The sequence below is a fragment of the Camponotus vicinus genome, unplaced genomic scaffold (assembly GCF_025532165.1).
Source record: "Camponotus vicinus isolate PSW18456_S1 unplaced genomic scaffold, iyCamVici1.0 SCAF_7, whole genome shotgun sequence".
Lineage (NCBI taxonomy): Eukaryota > Metazoa > Arthropoda > Insecta > Hymenoptera > Formicidae > Camponotus > Camponotus vicinus.
The window spans coordinates 19,345,651-19,360,260 of NW_028141979.1; the positions used below are offsets into that span (position 1 = coordinate 19,345,651).

At 32.5% G+C, this 14,610-nt stretch overlaps 1 protein-coding gene across 1 annotated transcript; it reads left to right on the forward strand.

The window, feature by feature from the left end:
* Positions 1–5,986: 5,986 nt before the first annotated feature.
* Positions 5,987–7,098, forward strand: LOC145974652 (SNAPIN protein homolog). Its single transcript, XM_083104631.1, has 2 exons — positions 5,987–6,195; positions 6,568–7,098. Exons 1-2 carry the CDS (start codon positions 6,044–6,046, stop codon positions 6,608–6,610), a joined length of 195 nt encoding a protein of 64 aa, XP_082960757.1. The 5' UTR covers positions 5,987–6,043; the 3' UTR covers positions 6,611–7,098.
* Positions 7,099–14,610: the final 7,512 nt, after the last annotated feature.

Below are 14,610 nucleotides of genomic sequence, written 5' to 3' on the forward strand. Positions count from 1 at the left end.
TGTTTTCACATAACGTCAAAAAATAGTTATTATTACCTTGTTCGATGACTTTTGATGTATTGCTGTAATTGCTTGAAGGAGAAATGAATTTTCCGATAGATCGTACGTTCTCCAATTTAACGTAGATATCACGTTGCAAAAGACAAGAAATCCACACTAAATTATTAACTGAAAGTTTTTCTTCTTTCATGAACTGTATTCTTTTATAAACTTTAACGTAATCACATTTATTTACTCACTCGATGAGACGAGAAATTTACTAATGACTCTATCACTGATCACTATTAATCACTGTCGAATAATAACTGTTGGCGATTAAAAATCACTCGATGAAAGAAACACGCGCGGACACGTTACTACACGACACGACGACGCGACAATGCGACGATAATTACTCGGCGACTGCAAGCAATTTTTTGTCATGGTAGGTTGCGGTAGGTTAAGGTACTACTGGCGCTATCGAACGCGATCATGTGTTCGATTGAAGAATGCGGTAAACATAATAAACATTTAACATATTAATATTATTATTATCATGAATGTATGTGATATCCATACATCGTATGATATCTATTTAAAAATTAATTAGATTAAATAAGTGTTTTTAAAATATTTATTACTTTTACTATTATCATATAAAATATTAATATTAATATTAAATATTTATTTAATATTAATTCGTGTAGTAACGTGTCCGCGCGTGTTTCTTTCATCGAGTGATTTTTAATCGCCAACAGTTATTATTCGACAGTGATTAATAGTGATAGAGTCATTAGTAAATTTCTCATCTCATCGAGTGAGTAAATAAATGTGATTACGTTAAAGTTTATAAAAGAATACAGTTCATGAAAGAAGAAAAACTTTCAGTTAATAATTTAGTGTGGATTTCTTGTCTTTTGCAACGTGATATCTACGTTAAATTTGAGAACGTACGATCTATCGGAAAATTCATTTCTCCTTCAAGCAATTACAGCAATACATCAAAAGTCATCGAACAAGGTAATAATAACTATTTTTTGACGTTATGTGAAAACAGATCTCGGGAAGTCAGAGGGACAGTGTGTCAAAGGAAATTCGTGAAAAGAGAGGGGTTTTTAGTGGGTAGGGAGTACCGAGTTGGTAATTCGACTTGGTACTCGAGTCCCACATAACTCACTGGATCGACCGGTGGGTATGCATAAAATGCATTTTCCCCTCTCTCGTAAAAAAAAAAAAAAATTACAGGTGAGTAAGCGAATGAGAGAGAGAGAGAGACAGACAGACAGACAGACAGACAGACTGATAGACAGACAGACAGACAGACAGAGAGAGAATGTATGTGTTCGCATGTGTGTCTGTATGTGTATAGCGATCAGCTGATCGCAGCAGGCGCCCCGCGTAAGCTCCCGCGTCTGACGGTGAATCGCGCCACCCTTGCCTGCCTCTTGTATTCGACCCGTCATACGTTAACTACTTCCTTTAATAATTCAAAAACTAAGCTTCGGATGAAATTTTGTCGAAGGAAAAATCGTCTTAGAATTGATTCAAGAATATGTCATTTCAGGGACACAGGGGTTATTTTGAATCACCCTGTATATGGGTATCCCCACTCTTCATTCTCCCCACCAACACGCCTTCTGGGCGGTCCGGTGAGTTCGTAAACGCTACGCGCGGTTAATCGAGTCGTTTCCCTATTGGTTCTTGCGGTTTTGTAATGCGCAGACGCATCGCACATGCGCATTTCGAGTTTTATTCTGCGCAGACGCTTCACGCATGCGCAGTCGCTCTTCTGTACTTATTCACTATGCGCAATTGCACTTTTCATGCGCAGGATACATTTTCATTTGCGCGGTACCACAATCTATGCGCAATTATAGTTTTACAATATATTTTACTTAAACTTACGTTATAATAGTATTGTATCTTTTATTCTATTATTTAGAACAATTTTTTAACATCTTAATTCTATTTGATTGAATTAAATATGTTAAGATGCACTTTCTTTGTACACCTTCTACACTTTACGCTTAATTTGGCTGTTTTCTTTAAGTGCTCGCCAATTTACACTGTTTCCTTAATTTATTTTATGATTATAGGTTAGGATAGTATTTTAACAATATTTTTTACATAGTATAATATATATACACTCACCCGCAAAAAAAGCGGTACACCTAAAATTTGAGAAAATTTCATCAAATTTTAAATGATCATAACTTGGTAAATAATGATGATAAAAATATGTTTAAAAAAACAAAATGAAGGCTGTAATGTCCACTTTAAGAATATTTAAGTGGCAATTATGCTCAGCCATTGTTTTCAAAATGGCGGATAAGGAAGTGAAAGGATGTAAAATTGATTATTAAAGGATCGAGTTTGGGACGGTGCACGGCGTAAATCAGGTAACGCAGCCCAATGAGACCAAATGCTCGTGAAAGTGTGGAGTGTTATCTTTAAAATGTTTTTTTACCGAGCTCGATACGATGATTTTTCGCTGAGTTATTCCGAATTTAATTAAAAACGCTCTTTTTTCTTCTTCAATTTGCAGCTCAGCGAATAATTATCGTATCGAGCTCGATAAAAAAGCATTGTAAAGGTGATACTCCACACTTTCACATGCATTTCGTCCCATTGGGCTGCGATACCTGATTCACGCCACGCACTGGAGCAAAGCGGGAACCTTTATTTATCGGTTTTGTATGCCTTCATTTATCCGCTATTTTGAAAAAAAATGGTTGCACATAATTTCAATTTAATTTAGGTGTGTGTGTGTGTGTGTGCTCGTTTGTATACCACAAGGATAAGGATCCCGTGGTTCGTCAGCTCCACAGTATTTAAAGACTCCAAACCCTCCTTGTGGCGTGTGTGTGTGTGTGTGTGTGTGTGTGTGTGTGTGCTCGTTTGTATACCACAAGGATAAGGACCCCGTGGTTCGTCAGCTCCACAGTATTTAAAGACTCCAAACCCTCCTTGTGGCGTGTGTGTGTGTGCTCGTTTGTATACCACAAGGATAAGGACCCCGTGGTTCGTCAGCTCCACAGTATTTAAAGACTCCAAACCCTCCTTGTGGCGTGTGTGTGTGTGTGTGTGTGTACGGGCGCACGCATGTGTGTATTAATAGTGGGTATGACCTCCTCGTGCGCGTATTACCTCATTCATACGATCAGGCATACTCTGTATTAGTCTTTTTATTTCATCCTGCGTAATTGCATCCCATGCATTTTGAAGAACTCTTTGAAGTTCTTGCAGTGACTGAGGTGCAGGTACGTGATTTCGTACTTTCTTGCCGAGATTGTCCCACAAATGCTCAATGGGATTTAAATCCGGACTACTTGCTGGCCAAACAAGTCGATTTATGCCAACTTCATCGAGGAAATCAAACACTCTTCTCGCAGTGTGTGGTCGAGCATTGTCTTGCATAAACAAGAAGTTCTCTCCGATAAAGGGTGCATACGGAACAACATACAGAAGGAGTATGTCTTCCACGTATACATCTGCGTTCATGTTCCTGTCAAAAAAGTGCAAATCTGTATGAGCGTCCGCTGAAATACCTGCCCAAACCATCACAGAGCCTCCATTGTAGCTGTACCTTTCACTTACAGTACAATCTGCAAATCGTTCTCCACGACGACGATAAACTCGTTCTCGTCCATCTGGAGAATAGAGACAAAAACGAGATTCATCGCTAAAGAGTACTTTGCCCCAGTCTGCGTAATTCCAGTCTCTATGCGCAACTGCAAAATTGAGTCGAGCTACGCGATGACGACCTGTAAGAAAAGGTACAGAAACCATAATTAATTACTTCTTCTCGAAATTACTTCTCGATTATGGCAACGATAACTCCAGAAAAAGCTGCTCAAGTTGTTGCTTTAATTGAAGATGGCAGAAGTCGAAGATACGTTGCTGAGGCACTTGATCTGTCAGTGTCAACTGTGCAACGTGCTTATGCCAGGTACTTAGACACCAATTCTTTCAAGAGGAGGCCTGGTTCTGGGCGCCCTCGACGTACCAATGAAAACGATGACCGATTTATTGTTTTAAATTCATTAAGAGACAGACATCGAACAGCTGTTCAAATTCGAAACAATTTAAGGGATGTCCACAATTGCAATGTATCCGTTGACACCGTTCGGAGAAGATTAGCGGAACAAAATCTGTTTTCGCGCAGGCCAGCGGCTGTACCTTTTCTTACAGGTCGTCATCGCGTAGCTCGACTCAATTTTGCAGTTGCGCATAGAGACTGGAATTACGCAGACTGGGGCAAAGTACTCTTTAGCGATGAATCTCGTTTTTGTCTCTATTCTCCAGATGGACGAGAACGAGTTTATCGTCGTCGTGGAGAACGATTTGCAGATTGTACTGTAAGTGAAAGGTACAGCTACAATGGAGGCTCTGTGATGGTTTGGGCAGGTATTTCAGCGGACGCTCATACAGATTTGCACTTTTTTGACAGGAACATGAACGCAGATGTATACGTGGAAGACATACTCCTTCCGTATGTTGTTCCGTATGCACCCTTTATCGGAGAGAACTTCTTGTTTATGCAAGACAATGCTCGACCACACACTGCGAGAAGAGTGTTTGATTTCCTCGATGAAGTTGGCATAAATCGACTTGTTTGGCCAGCAAGTAGTCCGGATTTAAATCCCATTGAGCATTTGTGGGACAATCTCGGCAAGAAAGTACGAAATCACGTACCTGCACCTCAGTCACTGCAAGAACTTCAAAGAGTTCTTCAAAATGCATGGGATGCAATTACGCAGGATGAAATAAAAAGACTAATACAGAGTATGCCTGATCGTATGAATGAGGTAATACGCGCACGAGGAGGTCATACCCACTATTAATACACACATGCGTGCGCCCGTACACACACACACACACACACACACGCCACAAGGAGGGTTTGGAGTCTTTAAATACTGTGGAGCTGACGAACCACGGGGTCCTTATCCTTGTGGTATACAAACGAGCACACACACACACGCCACAAGGAGGGTTTGGAGTCTTTAAATACTGTGGAGCTGACGAACCACGGGGTCCTTATCCTTGTGGTATACAAACGAGCACACACACACACACACACACACACACGCCACAAGGAGGGTTTGGAGTCTTTAAATACTGTGGAGCTGACGAACCACGGGGTCCTTATCCTTGTGGTATACAAACGAGCACACACACACACACACACACACACACACACACACACGCCACAAGGAGGGTTTGGAGTCTTTAAATACTGTGGAGCTGACGAACCACGGGGTCCTTATCCTTGTGGTATACAAACGAGCACACACACACACACATCTAAATTAAATTGAAATTATGTGCAACCATTTTTTTTCAAAATAGCGGATAAATGAAGGCATACAAAACCGATAAATAAAGGTTCCCGCTTTGCTCCAGTGCGTGGCGTGAATCAGGTATCGCAGCCCAATGGGACGAAATGCATGTGAAAGTGTGGAGTATCAAGAGACACGGTAGTGTCTTTGCTAAGTCCCAGCGTAAGCAAAAAATGCACTCCGTGTATTATTACGCGAGTCGGATTGAGAGTATAACTCGATATTTTTATTTCTCATATAACCGCTCAACGGATCGAGTTCTTAGTAGAATTAATCGATAGCTTGGGTTTAAATTAAATAATAAAAGTGTTTTTAATTTTGCGCTACGTGCTCTGTAAACGGAGATATCATGATGCAAAGTCTGAAATGTGAAAATTTCGATTAAGAAACGTCGTCATGGTCGTCATCAACTCCTCTTAACAAAGAAAATACAGAAATACGTTTCCAACGTCTGCCACAAGAATGCGCTAGCAGTGATTCACGCGACGCAGCATTAGTAGCGCTCTGTGGCGTTAACGGTGCTTATAAATATGTTGTAAAAGGTTAAGTGTGTCACTTCAGGTAATTATATAAAATAATTAATAATATACATATAATATTTATATATTTAGATTAGATTGTATCTATATTATTATTTCAGATTGTATATATATATATATATATATATATATATATATATATATCAAGAGACACGGTAGTGTCTACTTCACTACAGCTATAACATGGACGTGGACACAGCGAGTGACAATACATCTATCGACGACAAGATAGATGACTTTTGCGAAAATCCGACGCGGGATGCATTAACGGAAGGTCTTATGAGTCTCTTGAAACTTACGGTGGATCAACTGGACGAGAGAATTCGCGCCACAAGGTGACGTCAAGTTTTCTGTTTTCAGCGCGCATGCAATAATAGTAACATTTATTTTTCGCGTTTCTTCTTGCAAATTTACGTATATTTATTATTCTTATATTTCTTTCACAGTATGTACTATTTATTGCAAAATATATGTTTATTCATCGAATTGTAACGATAAAAAATTGCGATTTACTTACACAAGCGACATATATATCTTATTGTTACCTATTTTACAAGAATTCTTGAGCATTTTGAAAATCATTTTCAATTTTCATATATAATTATTGGAATGTTATAAAAAATTGTGCTTCTATCATGTACTACAAGTTGCGTACAAAAGTTGCGAAGAGTATTATTTTTTATGCATAACTATTCTCTTTGTTATAGGATATGTCAAATAGAGCTGAAGCAGCGGATTGTTATTACTTAACATTGATTACTTTGCAAGTTTTATAAAAGAAATTTCTTACAATTTTCACCGTAAATTTTATGGAAACTCCAGTAGTTAATTTATCAGATGAAGAACTTAAGACAGTTTATGATCCTTCTGAGGATTCGTATCTTTTAATAGATGATTTGGAAGAAGATTTAGACATTCTGCATGCGATGAAACCTGTGATTTGTTTAGAAATAGGTAGTGGTTCTGGTATAGTCATCACAGCTCTAGCAATGGCATTGAAAAAATATAATGCTCATTTTATTGCAATTGATATAATCATTATAACATAGAATATTGAAATTCAAAATTTCAAAATTAAAAATAATTTATGCTTTGCGAAAGAAAATTAAAAATGAAAAATAGTTTATGCAAAAGCATAGAAAGAAAAAATCATTATAACATAGAATATTGAAATTCAAAATTTCAAAATTAAAAATAATTTATGCTTTGCGAAAGAAAATTAAAAATGAAAAGTAGTTTATGCAAAAGCATAGAAAGAAAACATGATCATAACATAGAATATTGAAATTCAAAATTTCAAAATTAAAAATAATTTATGCTTTGCGAAAGAAAATTAAAAATGAAAAGTAGTTTATGCAAAAGCATAGAAAGAAAAAATAAATACTCTATGCTATGATGATATTACATACACACACGCACACGCATGTACACATATACAAACATATTTTTATATCATCATAACGTAGAATATTTAAATTTTCAAAATTAAAAATAGCTTATGCTTTGCAAAAGGAAATGAAAAATAAAAAGTAGTTTATGCAAAGCATAGAAAGAAAAAACAAAGACACATTTATAAAAAATATTCTATGTTATGATGATACACACACACACACGCACAAACGCACACGCACAAACTAATCATGGAAGAAGTAATGGAGTCAGTAATTGAATTATCGTCATCGTTACATGTTGAGGCTGAAGCGATTTTAAAAGAAATCATCATAACATAGAATTTTTAAATTTCAAAATTAAAAGTAGCTTATGCTTTGCAAAAGAAAATTAAAAATAAAAAGTAGTTTATGCAAAGCATAGAAAGAAAAAACGAAAAAACACATTTATAAAAAAAAATATTCTATGTATGATGATGTACACACACACACACACATATACACACGCACACACACACACAAACATATTTTTATATCATCATAACATAGAGTATTGAAATTCAAAATTTCAAAATTAAAAATAACTTATGCTTTGCGAAAGAAAATTAAAAATGAAAAGTAGTTTATGCAAAAGCATAGAAAGAAAAAATAAATACTCTATGCTATGATGATATTACATACACACACGCACACGCATGTACACATATACAAACATATTTTTATATCATCATAACGTAGAATATTTAAATTTTTAAAATTAAAAATAGCTTATGCTTTGCAAAAGGAAATGAAAAATAAAAAGTAGTTTGTGCAAAGCATAGAAAGAAAAAACAAAAAGACACATTTATAAAAAATATTCTATGTTATGATGATACACACACACACACACGCACACGCATACACATTTAAATATTAATAAAAATTAAAAATATTATTTCTATAACGGGCTGAGGTTCTTGGATTGGAACTTCGGCCTCGGGCTCGTCCTCTCGACCGTCCCGCTCTAGCCCATCGTGCACGCGGTTGTTCTACAATAAAAGAAATATTTTAATGTTATTTTATTTGAATATAATATTTAAAGAAGAACTGCACGGATTAACTATATTGAAAGTTAATAAATCTAATTTTAATATATGTACATTCAGATTCATGAATTTAACATTACGCAAAATACTTTTAGCCTTTTAAAATATAAAAATAATTATTTGTGAATTAAAAATTTCTTTTGTAAAATATAATTTATACGACACAAAAATTCATGAAAATACAAATTTTAATTCTATAGAAGGCTAAAAATACTTTGGGCAATGTTAAATTCATAAATCTGAAAATGTAATAGATTTATTAACTTTTAACATAGCTGATTCATTTAGCTGATTCCTTTATAATTAACGTGCCAATTATATAATTCAAAATTATTTACCTCTTACTTGCCCCGCTGTCGTTATCGGTGACGACGGCGGCGGTGGCAGCGGTGACGACGCTGACGGCGATGGCAGCGGTGACGACGTTGACGGCGGCAGTGGCGGTGGTAGTGATGCCATCGTTGGTGGCGGCGATTCTTTTTGTGTTTCCATTAATTTTTGTGTTTCCATTAATTTTTGTATTTTTTTTTTAAGTATTATATTTTCTTTTAAAGCCGCTTCAGCCTCAACACGTAAAAAGGACGACAATTCAATTTCTGGCTCCATTTCTTCCATATTGTAGGTTCTGAAAGAATGGAAACATATAAAATATATATTATAAAATATGTTTAGAAATGATAGTAGAAATGATAGATAATAAATGATTAATCTTCATTTTAATCTTTTATTGTAATGCATATATGTATTGTGTGTGCAACACAAATATGAATTACAATAAAAAATAAGTAATTACAATAAGTGAATTACAATAAAAATAGTAAAATAAATTTTTATTCCCTTGTTATCTATCATTTCTTACGCATATGTATTAATAATATAATGTGTTACACTTACTTTTTAGGATTTTCTTCATTTTCGTTTTCGTTAGATCTGAAAATAGAAATGTATAAAATATATTGTACAATATAAAATATTTTTATATTATGTATTACAATAAAAGATTAAAATAAAAATTAATTCTTTGTCATCTATTTTTATTATATATTTCTATATTTTTATTATATATATGTATTACAATATGTATTACAATAAAGTGTTAAAATAAAAGTTAACCAAGTATTGGGTATGCAATACATATGCATTATAATAAAAGATTAAGATAATAAAATATTAAAATAGATTATAAAACATTTTTATAATGAAATAATAGATTGTTATCTATCATTTCTATAAAAAATTTTATAATATTTTATTATTTTATATATTTTATTATTTTAATCCTTATTGTAATGCATATGAGTTGCACACACAGTACTTGGTTAACCTTTATTTTAATCTTTTATTGTAATACATATATATGTGTTATACGCAGAAGTACATATAGTTACGTATCGCAACAACTAATGGTTAGTTTTAATTTTAATGGTCTATTTTAATTTTTTATTATAATGCATTTGTATTGCGCATGCAACATATAGTAATATATATGTATTATAACAATCATTAGTTATTGCGATGAGTAATTATATGTATTTGTATGTATAATACATATATGAATTATAATAAGACATTTAAATAAAAGTTAAACAGTATCATGCGTGAAACATATATAATAGAAGATTATAATAAAAGATTGAAATAAAATATATAAAATAATAAATTATATTATAAAATATCTTTATAGATATTATTAATAATCATTGCTTACCTTTTGTGAGTTTCATTATCATTAATTGTTGCTGGTTCTTTTTCGTTTCTGGAACTGTAAATGTATAATATAAGTTATAAAATATTTGTATAAAAATGATAGAAAACCCTTTCGATCAGTCCCATATAAAAGAATGTTGTAATGTATCAACAATAATTTCGAGAAGACTGCTTCATATTCTGCATTATTTGATGAACTGTGAAAAAATATTTAGGTAAGTTGCCAACACTACCGTGTCTCTTGATAATTTGTCTTTATTTTCCTTACTATTAAAAATAGAATTAAATAACTCACTTTTTCTCCGTTCCATTTATATATTCAATGATGAATTAGATAAGCAAAGCAACGATTATTCATTAATGGATTTATAAGTATTAATTGTGAATAATAAATGTAGATTTCTAATGACATATTGATTTGTAATTATCCGTTATTTTTGCAATAAGAATAGCAAAGAAGTTTGAAGGATTTGAATATCTATATAGTAAGCAAAGAGGACCGTCGAATTTTAATGAAATATGACGGGGGTGGTGGCGGGTTCTTTGCTCATTTATTTAAAGATGTTTAACATATAGTACAAAAAAGAGTGATATCCCTAAAAAAATTACCCTTTTAAAAAAAAGGTAAAAAAAGGTGCTAAGTCCGCGTAAAAAACAGTATATGTATTTGCAAAATAGTGTATTATTAACTGTAAAAAACTATTGTAAAAAACCTGTCTCCAAAATAGTGTTATTTTAAAACTGTAAAAAACTACTGTAAAAAACCTATCTTCAAAATAGGATTATTTTAATCTACAAAATAGTTATTTTAATCTGCACAAAATAGTGTTATTTTAAACCGTAAAAAATTGTTCTACAAATTATTTTAATTTTGTGTAAAATTGTATATCCTACAAAAATAATGATATCAAAAAAATTGCGCTAAGTGAAAATAAAAACTTATAAAAATATTTTAACCAAAAAAAGTTATACAAAATAGTTGTTTTAATTTTCTACATTATATCCTAGAAAAATGATGATATCCAAAAATTACGCTAATTGAAAATAAAAACTTAAAATATTTTAACTAAAAAAAATTGTACAAAATAATTGTTTTAATTTCCTACAAATAATATTAAAAAGTTGCGCCAACTGAATAAAAATTTTACCAATATAAAATATACATTTCTTTTTTATTTCCAATATTAAAAGAAAAATGATATTAAATGAATTGTAATATATCCATTATAAAAAATCGTTGAAAATATGAACAATCATACACATTGCAATAATCATATGCATATATCCTGAAAAGTTTAATTAAAAAAAAAAAAAAGGAAATGATAATACAAAATACAAAATTAAAAATTATTAAAAAAATTAAAAATTAGAAATTAATAAAAAAAAAATAAAAATTTATTTAAAAATTAAAAATTAATACATATAAAAAAATTTTAGTTAAAAAACTTAGCGCTGCTACGTTGAATAATGTGCTAATGAAATTAGCAGCGCTAAGTTTTTTAACTAAAATTTTTTTATATGTATTAATTTTTAATTTTTGAATAAATTTTTATTTTTTTTTTATTAATTTCTAATTTTTAATTTTTTTAATAATTTTTAATTTTGTATTTTGTATTATCATTTCCTTTTTTTTTTTTTAATTAAACTTTTCAGGATATATGCATATGATTATTGCAATGTGTATGATTGTTCATATTTTCAACGATTTTTTATAATAGATATATTACAATTCATTTAATATCATTTTTCTTTTAATATTGGAAATAAAAAAGAAATGTATATTTTATATTGGTAAAATTTTTATTCAGTTGGCGCAACTTTTTAATATTATTTGTAGGAAATTAAAACAATTATTTTGTACAATTTTTTTTAGTTAAAATATTTTAAGTTTTTATTTTCAATTAGCGTAATTTTTGGATATCATCATTTTTCTAGGATATAATGTAGAAAATTAAAACAACTATTTTGTATAACTTTTTTTGGTTAAAATATTTTTATAAGTTTTTATTTTCACTTAGCGCAATTTTTTTGATATCATTATTTTTGTAGGATATACAATTTTACACAAAATTAAAATAATTTGTAGAACAATTTTTTACGGTTTAAAATAACACTATTTTGTGCAGATTAAAATAACTATTTTGTAGATTAAAATAATCCTATTTTGAAGATAGGTTTTTTACAGTAGTTTTTTACAGTTTTAAAATAACACTATTTTGGAGACAGGTTTTTTACAATCACCTTTACAATGCTTTTTTACCGAGCTCGATACGATAATTATTCGCTGAGCTGCAAATTGAAGAAGAAAAAAGAGCGTTTTTAATTAAATTCGGAATAACTCAGCGAAAAATCATCGTATCGAACTCGGTAAAAAAACATTTTAAAGATAACACTCCACACTTTCACGAGCATTTGGTCTCATTGGGCTGCGTTACCTGATTTACGCCGTGCACCGTCCCAAACTCGATCCTTTAATAATCAATTTTACATCCTTTCACTTCCTTATCCGCCATTTTGAAAACAATGGCTGAGCATAATTGCCACTTAAATATTCTTAAAGTGGACATTACAGCCTTCATTTTGTTTTTTTAAACATATTTTTATCATCATTATTTACCAAGTTATGATCATTTAAAATTTGATGAAATTTTCTCAAATTTTAGGTGTACCGCTTTTTTTGCGGGTGAGTGTATATATATATATTTTCTTTACGTTTTACAGTATATATTTATATTTCTGTGGGTCAGACGTATTTCCGTCTTCCTGTTGTCCTTTTTCGTCCTTCTTTAGTTTGTCCATCATTCTGAACGGGATCAATTTCCCTTCTGGGCTCAAAATCATCGCCCTTCCTGTTGACCTGTACTTTTCCGTGTCTTCCTTCTGGTCCTTTGTCATTCCCGATGTCCCCGGATTTGGCTCCTGCATTCCCTCGTCCTTGGGAGTTGGGGTGCGTTTTTCTGCCGGTTTCATATCCCCGGCCAAGCCGTCTTGTCGCGACTTTGAGGCGTGGTGAGATGGCTTCTTGTTCTTGGCGGTTTCTTTTTCTTTTTCAGGACTTTTTGGTCTTTTTGTCGATCTTAATTGTCGAGCTTCTTTGAGTATCTTAACCTCTTTTATTTTGGATTTTGTCGTCTTCAATCTTTTTGCTAGTTGTTCGATTGTGACGTTTTCTTTGTCATTTTGCGGATCTTTTATTGTAATGTCGTTAATTACCTTTCCTTGGATTGTTGACTTGTTGTCTATGTTTTGTACATTGTTTCCTTCTTCTTCACCGTATTTATAATTAATTTCACATTTATTGTTCTTGATTTCGACTGTACCGTATATTTTCGTACTGTCGTTGGCTTGTTTACTCAATTTTTCGGTCATTATAATTGTCGTGACCTTATATATCTGCTCTCCGTCCTTGTCTTTTATTACGGATGTATTCTTGTACGTGCTGGTTGCATCTCGCATCCTGAGGTTGTCATAAATCGTTTCTAGAACTAATGTTGTTCGGTTCGATTCGTCTTGCCATTGTTTATCGAGTTCTTGAATGTCAAGCTGTTTACCTTCATTTTCGCTATCGGATGATAGCACGCAATCTTCCAGAAGTTGTACTCTTTGCTCTCTTAACCTCCGTATTGCTTCTTTATTTGCTTTTAGAATGGATTTCTCTAATAGTTTATTCTCCTTTTCTTTTAACGGATCTTCGCGTGTTGCGTTGTCGCCGTTGTTATCCATTGTTATATTTTTCTCTTCTGATATCTTCCCTTGACTCACTTCGCTTTTGCTGCTAACTTGTGACCGTCCGTCGATACACTGACCCGTGCTGGTTTCTAATAACGCCATGTCCCTGGAGGTTAGGTTGGTTCGTTCGTTATTCGGACGCATATACGTATTAGCGATCTTTTCTAGCAATTTATTTTTTAATTGGTTAATCGGTATTTCTTTGTATTCTTTTATTGAATTAAGTAATTCCTGCTTTAAATTTACTTCCTTTTTGATTATATTGTTTTATTCAAGTTACCGCCTGTCGGTGTACTTGTTACTAAATTTAATTTATTTAGAAAATTAATTTTTGGTGTTAAATTAGAATTTGTATTTTTGCATATAGAATGTGGCTCGCTTTGTATTAATTCTATTTGTTCGCTCGCACTTAATCCTAAAGCATCGCTGTGTATCTTAATGTTCTTAAATTGTCCATCTGCACTTTTTTGCACTTTATCATTTATTAACTGTTCGTTGTAGTTCTTATCGCTATCACGCACGCAAGTTTCCTTATTCTCTACGCACGCATCGCTTTTATTGTCTCTAAATTGTTCTTTAGTCATTTTTTGACTATTTTCAATGTAATTTAACGCATTTTTAGTATTATCACGCACTGACTCTATTTCGGTAATGGTACGTTTTATTTTACCATTTTTCGCGTTTTCAATCGCTTTTTCGTTTATATTTTCGTTCGGAATTGACTTTTCGCGAACTGCACTATCTACACTTTTTTCAGTGAGATCTACACTTTTGGGTTCTTCTTTGACCTCGATGATTTTTACGTCCTCCTCATCGGATTTCGGCTCGTTCGGATGTCGTC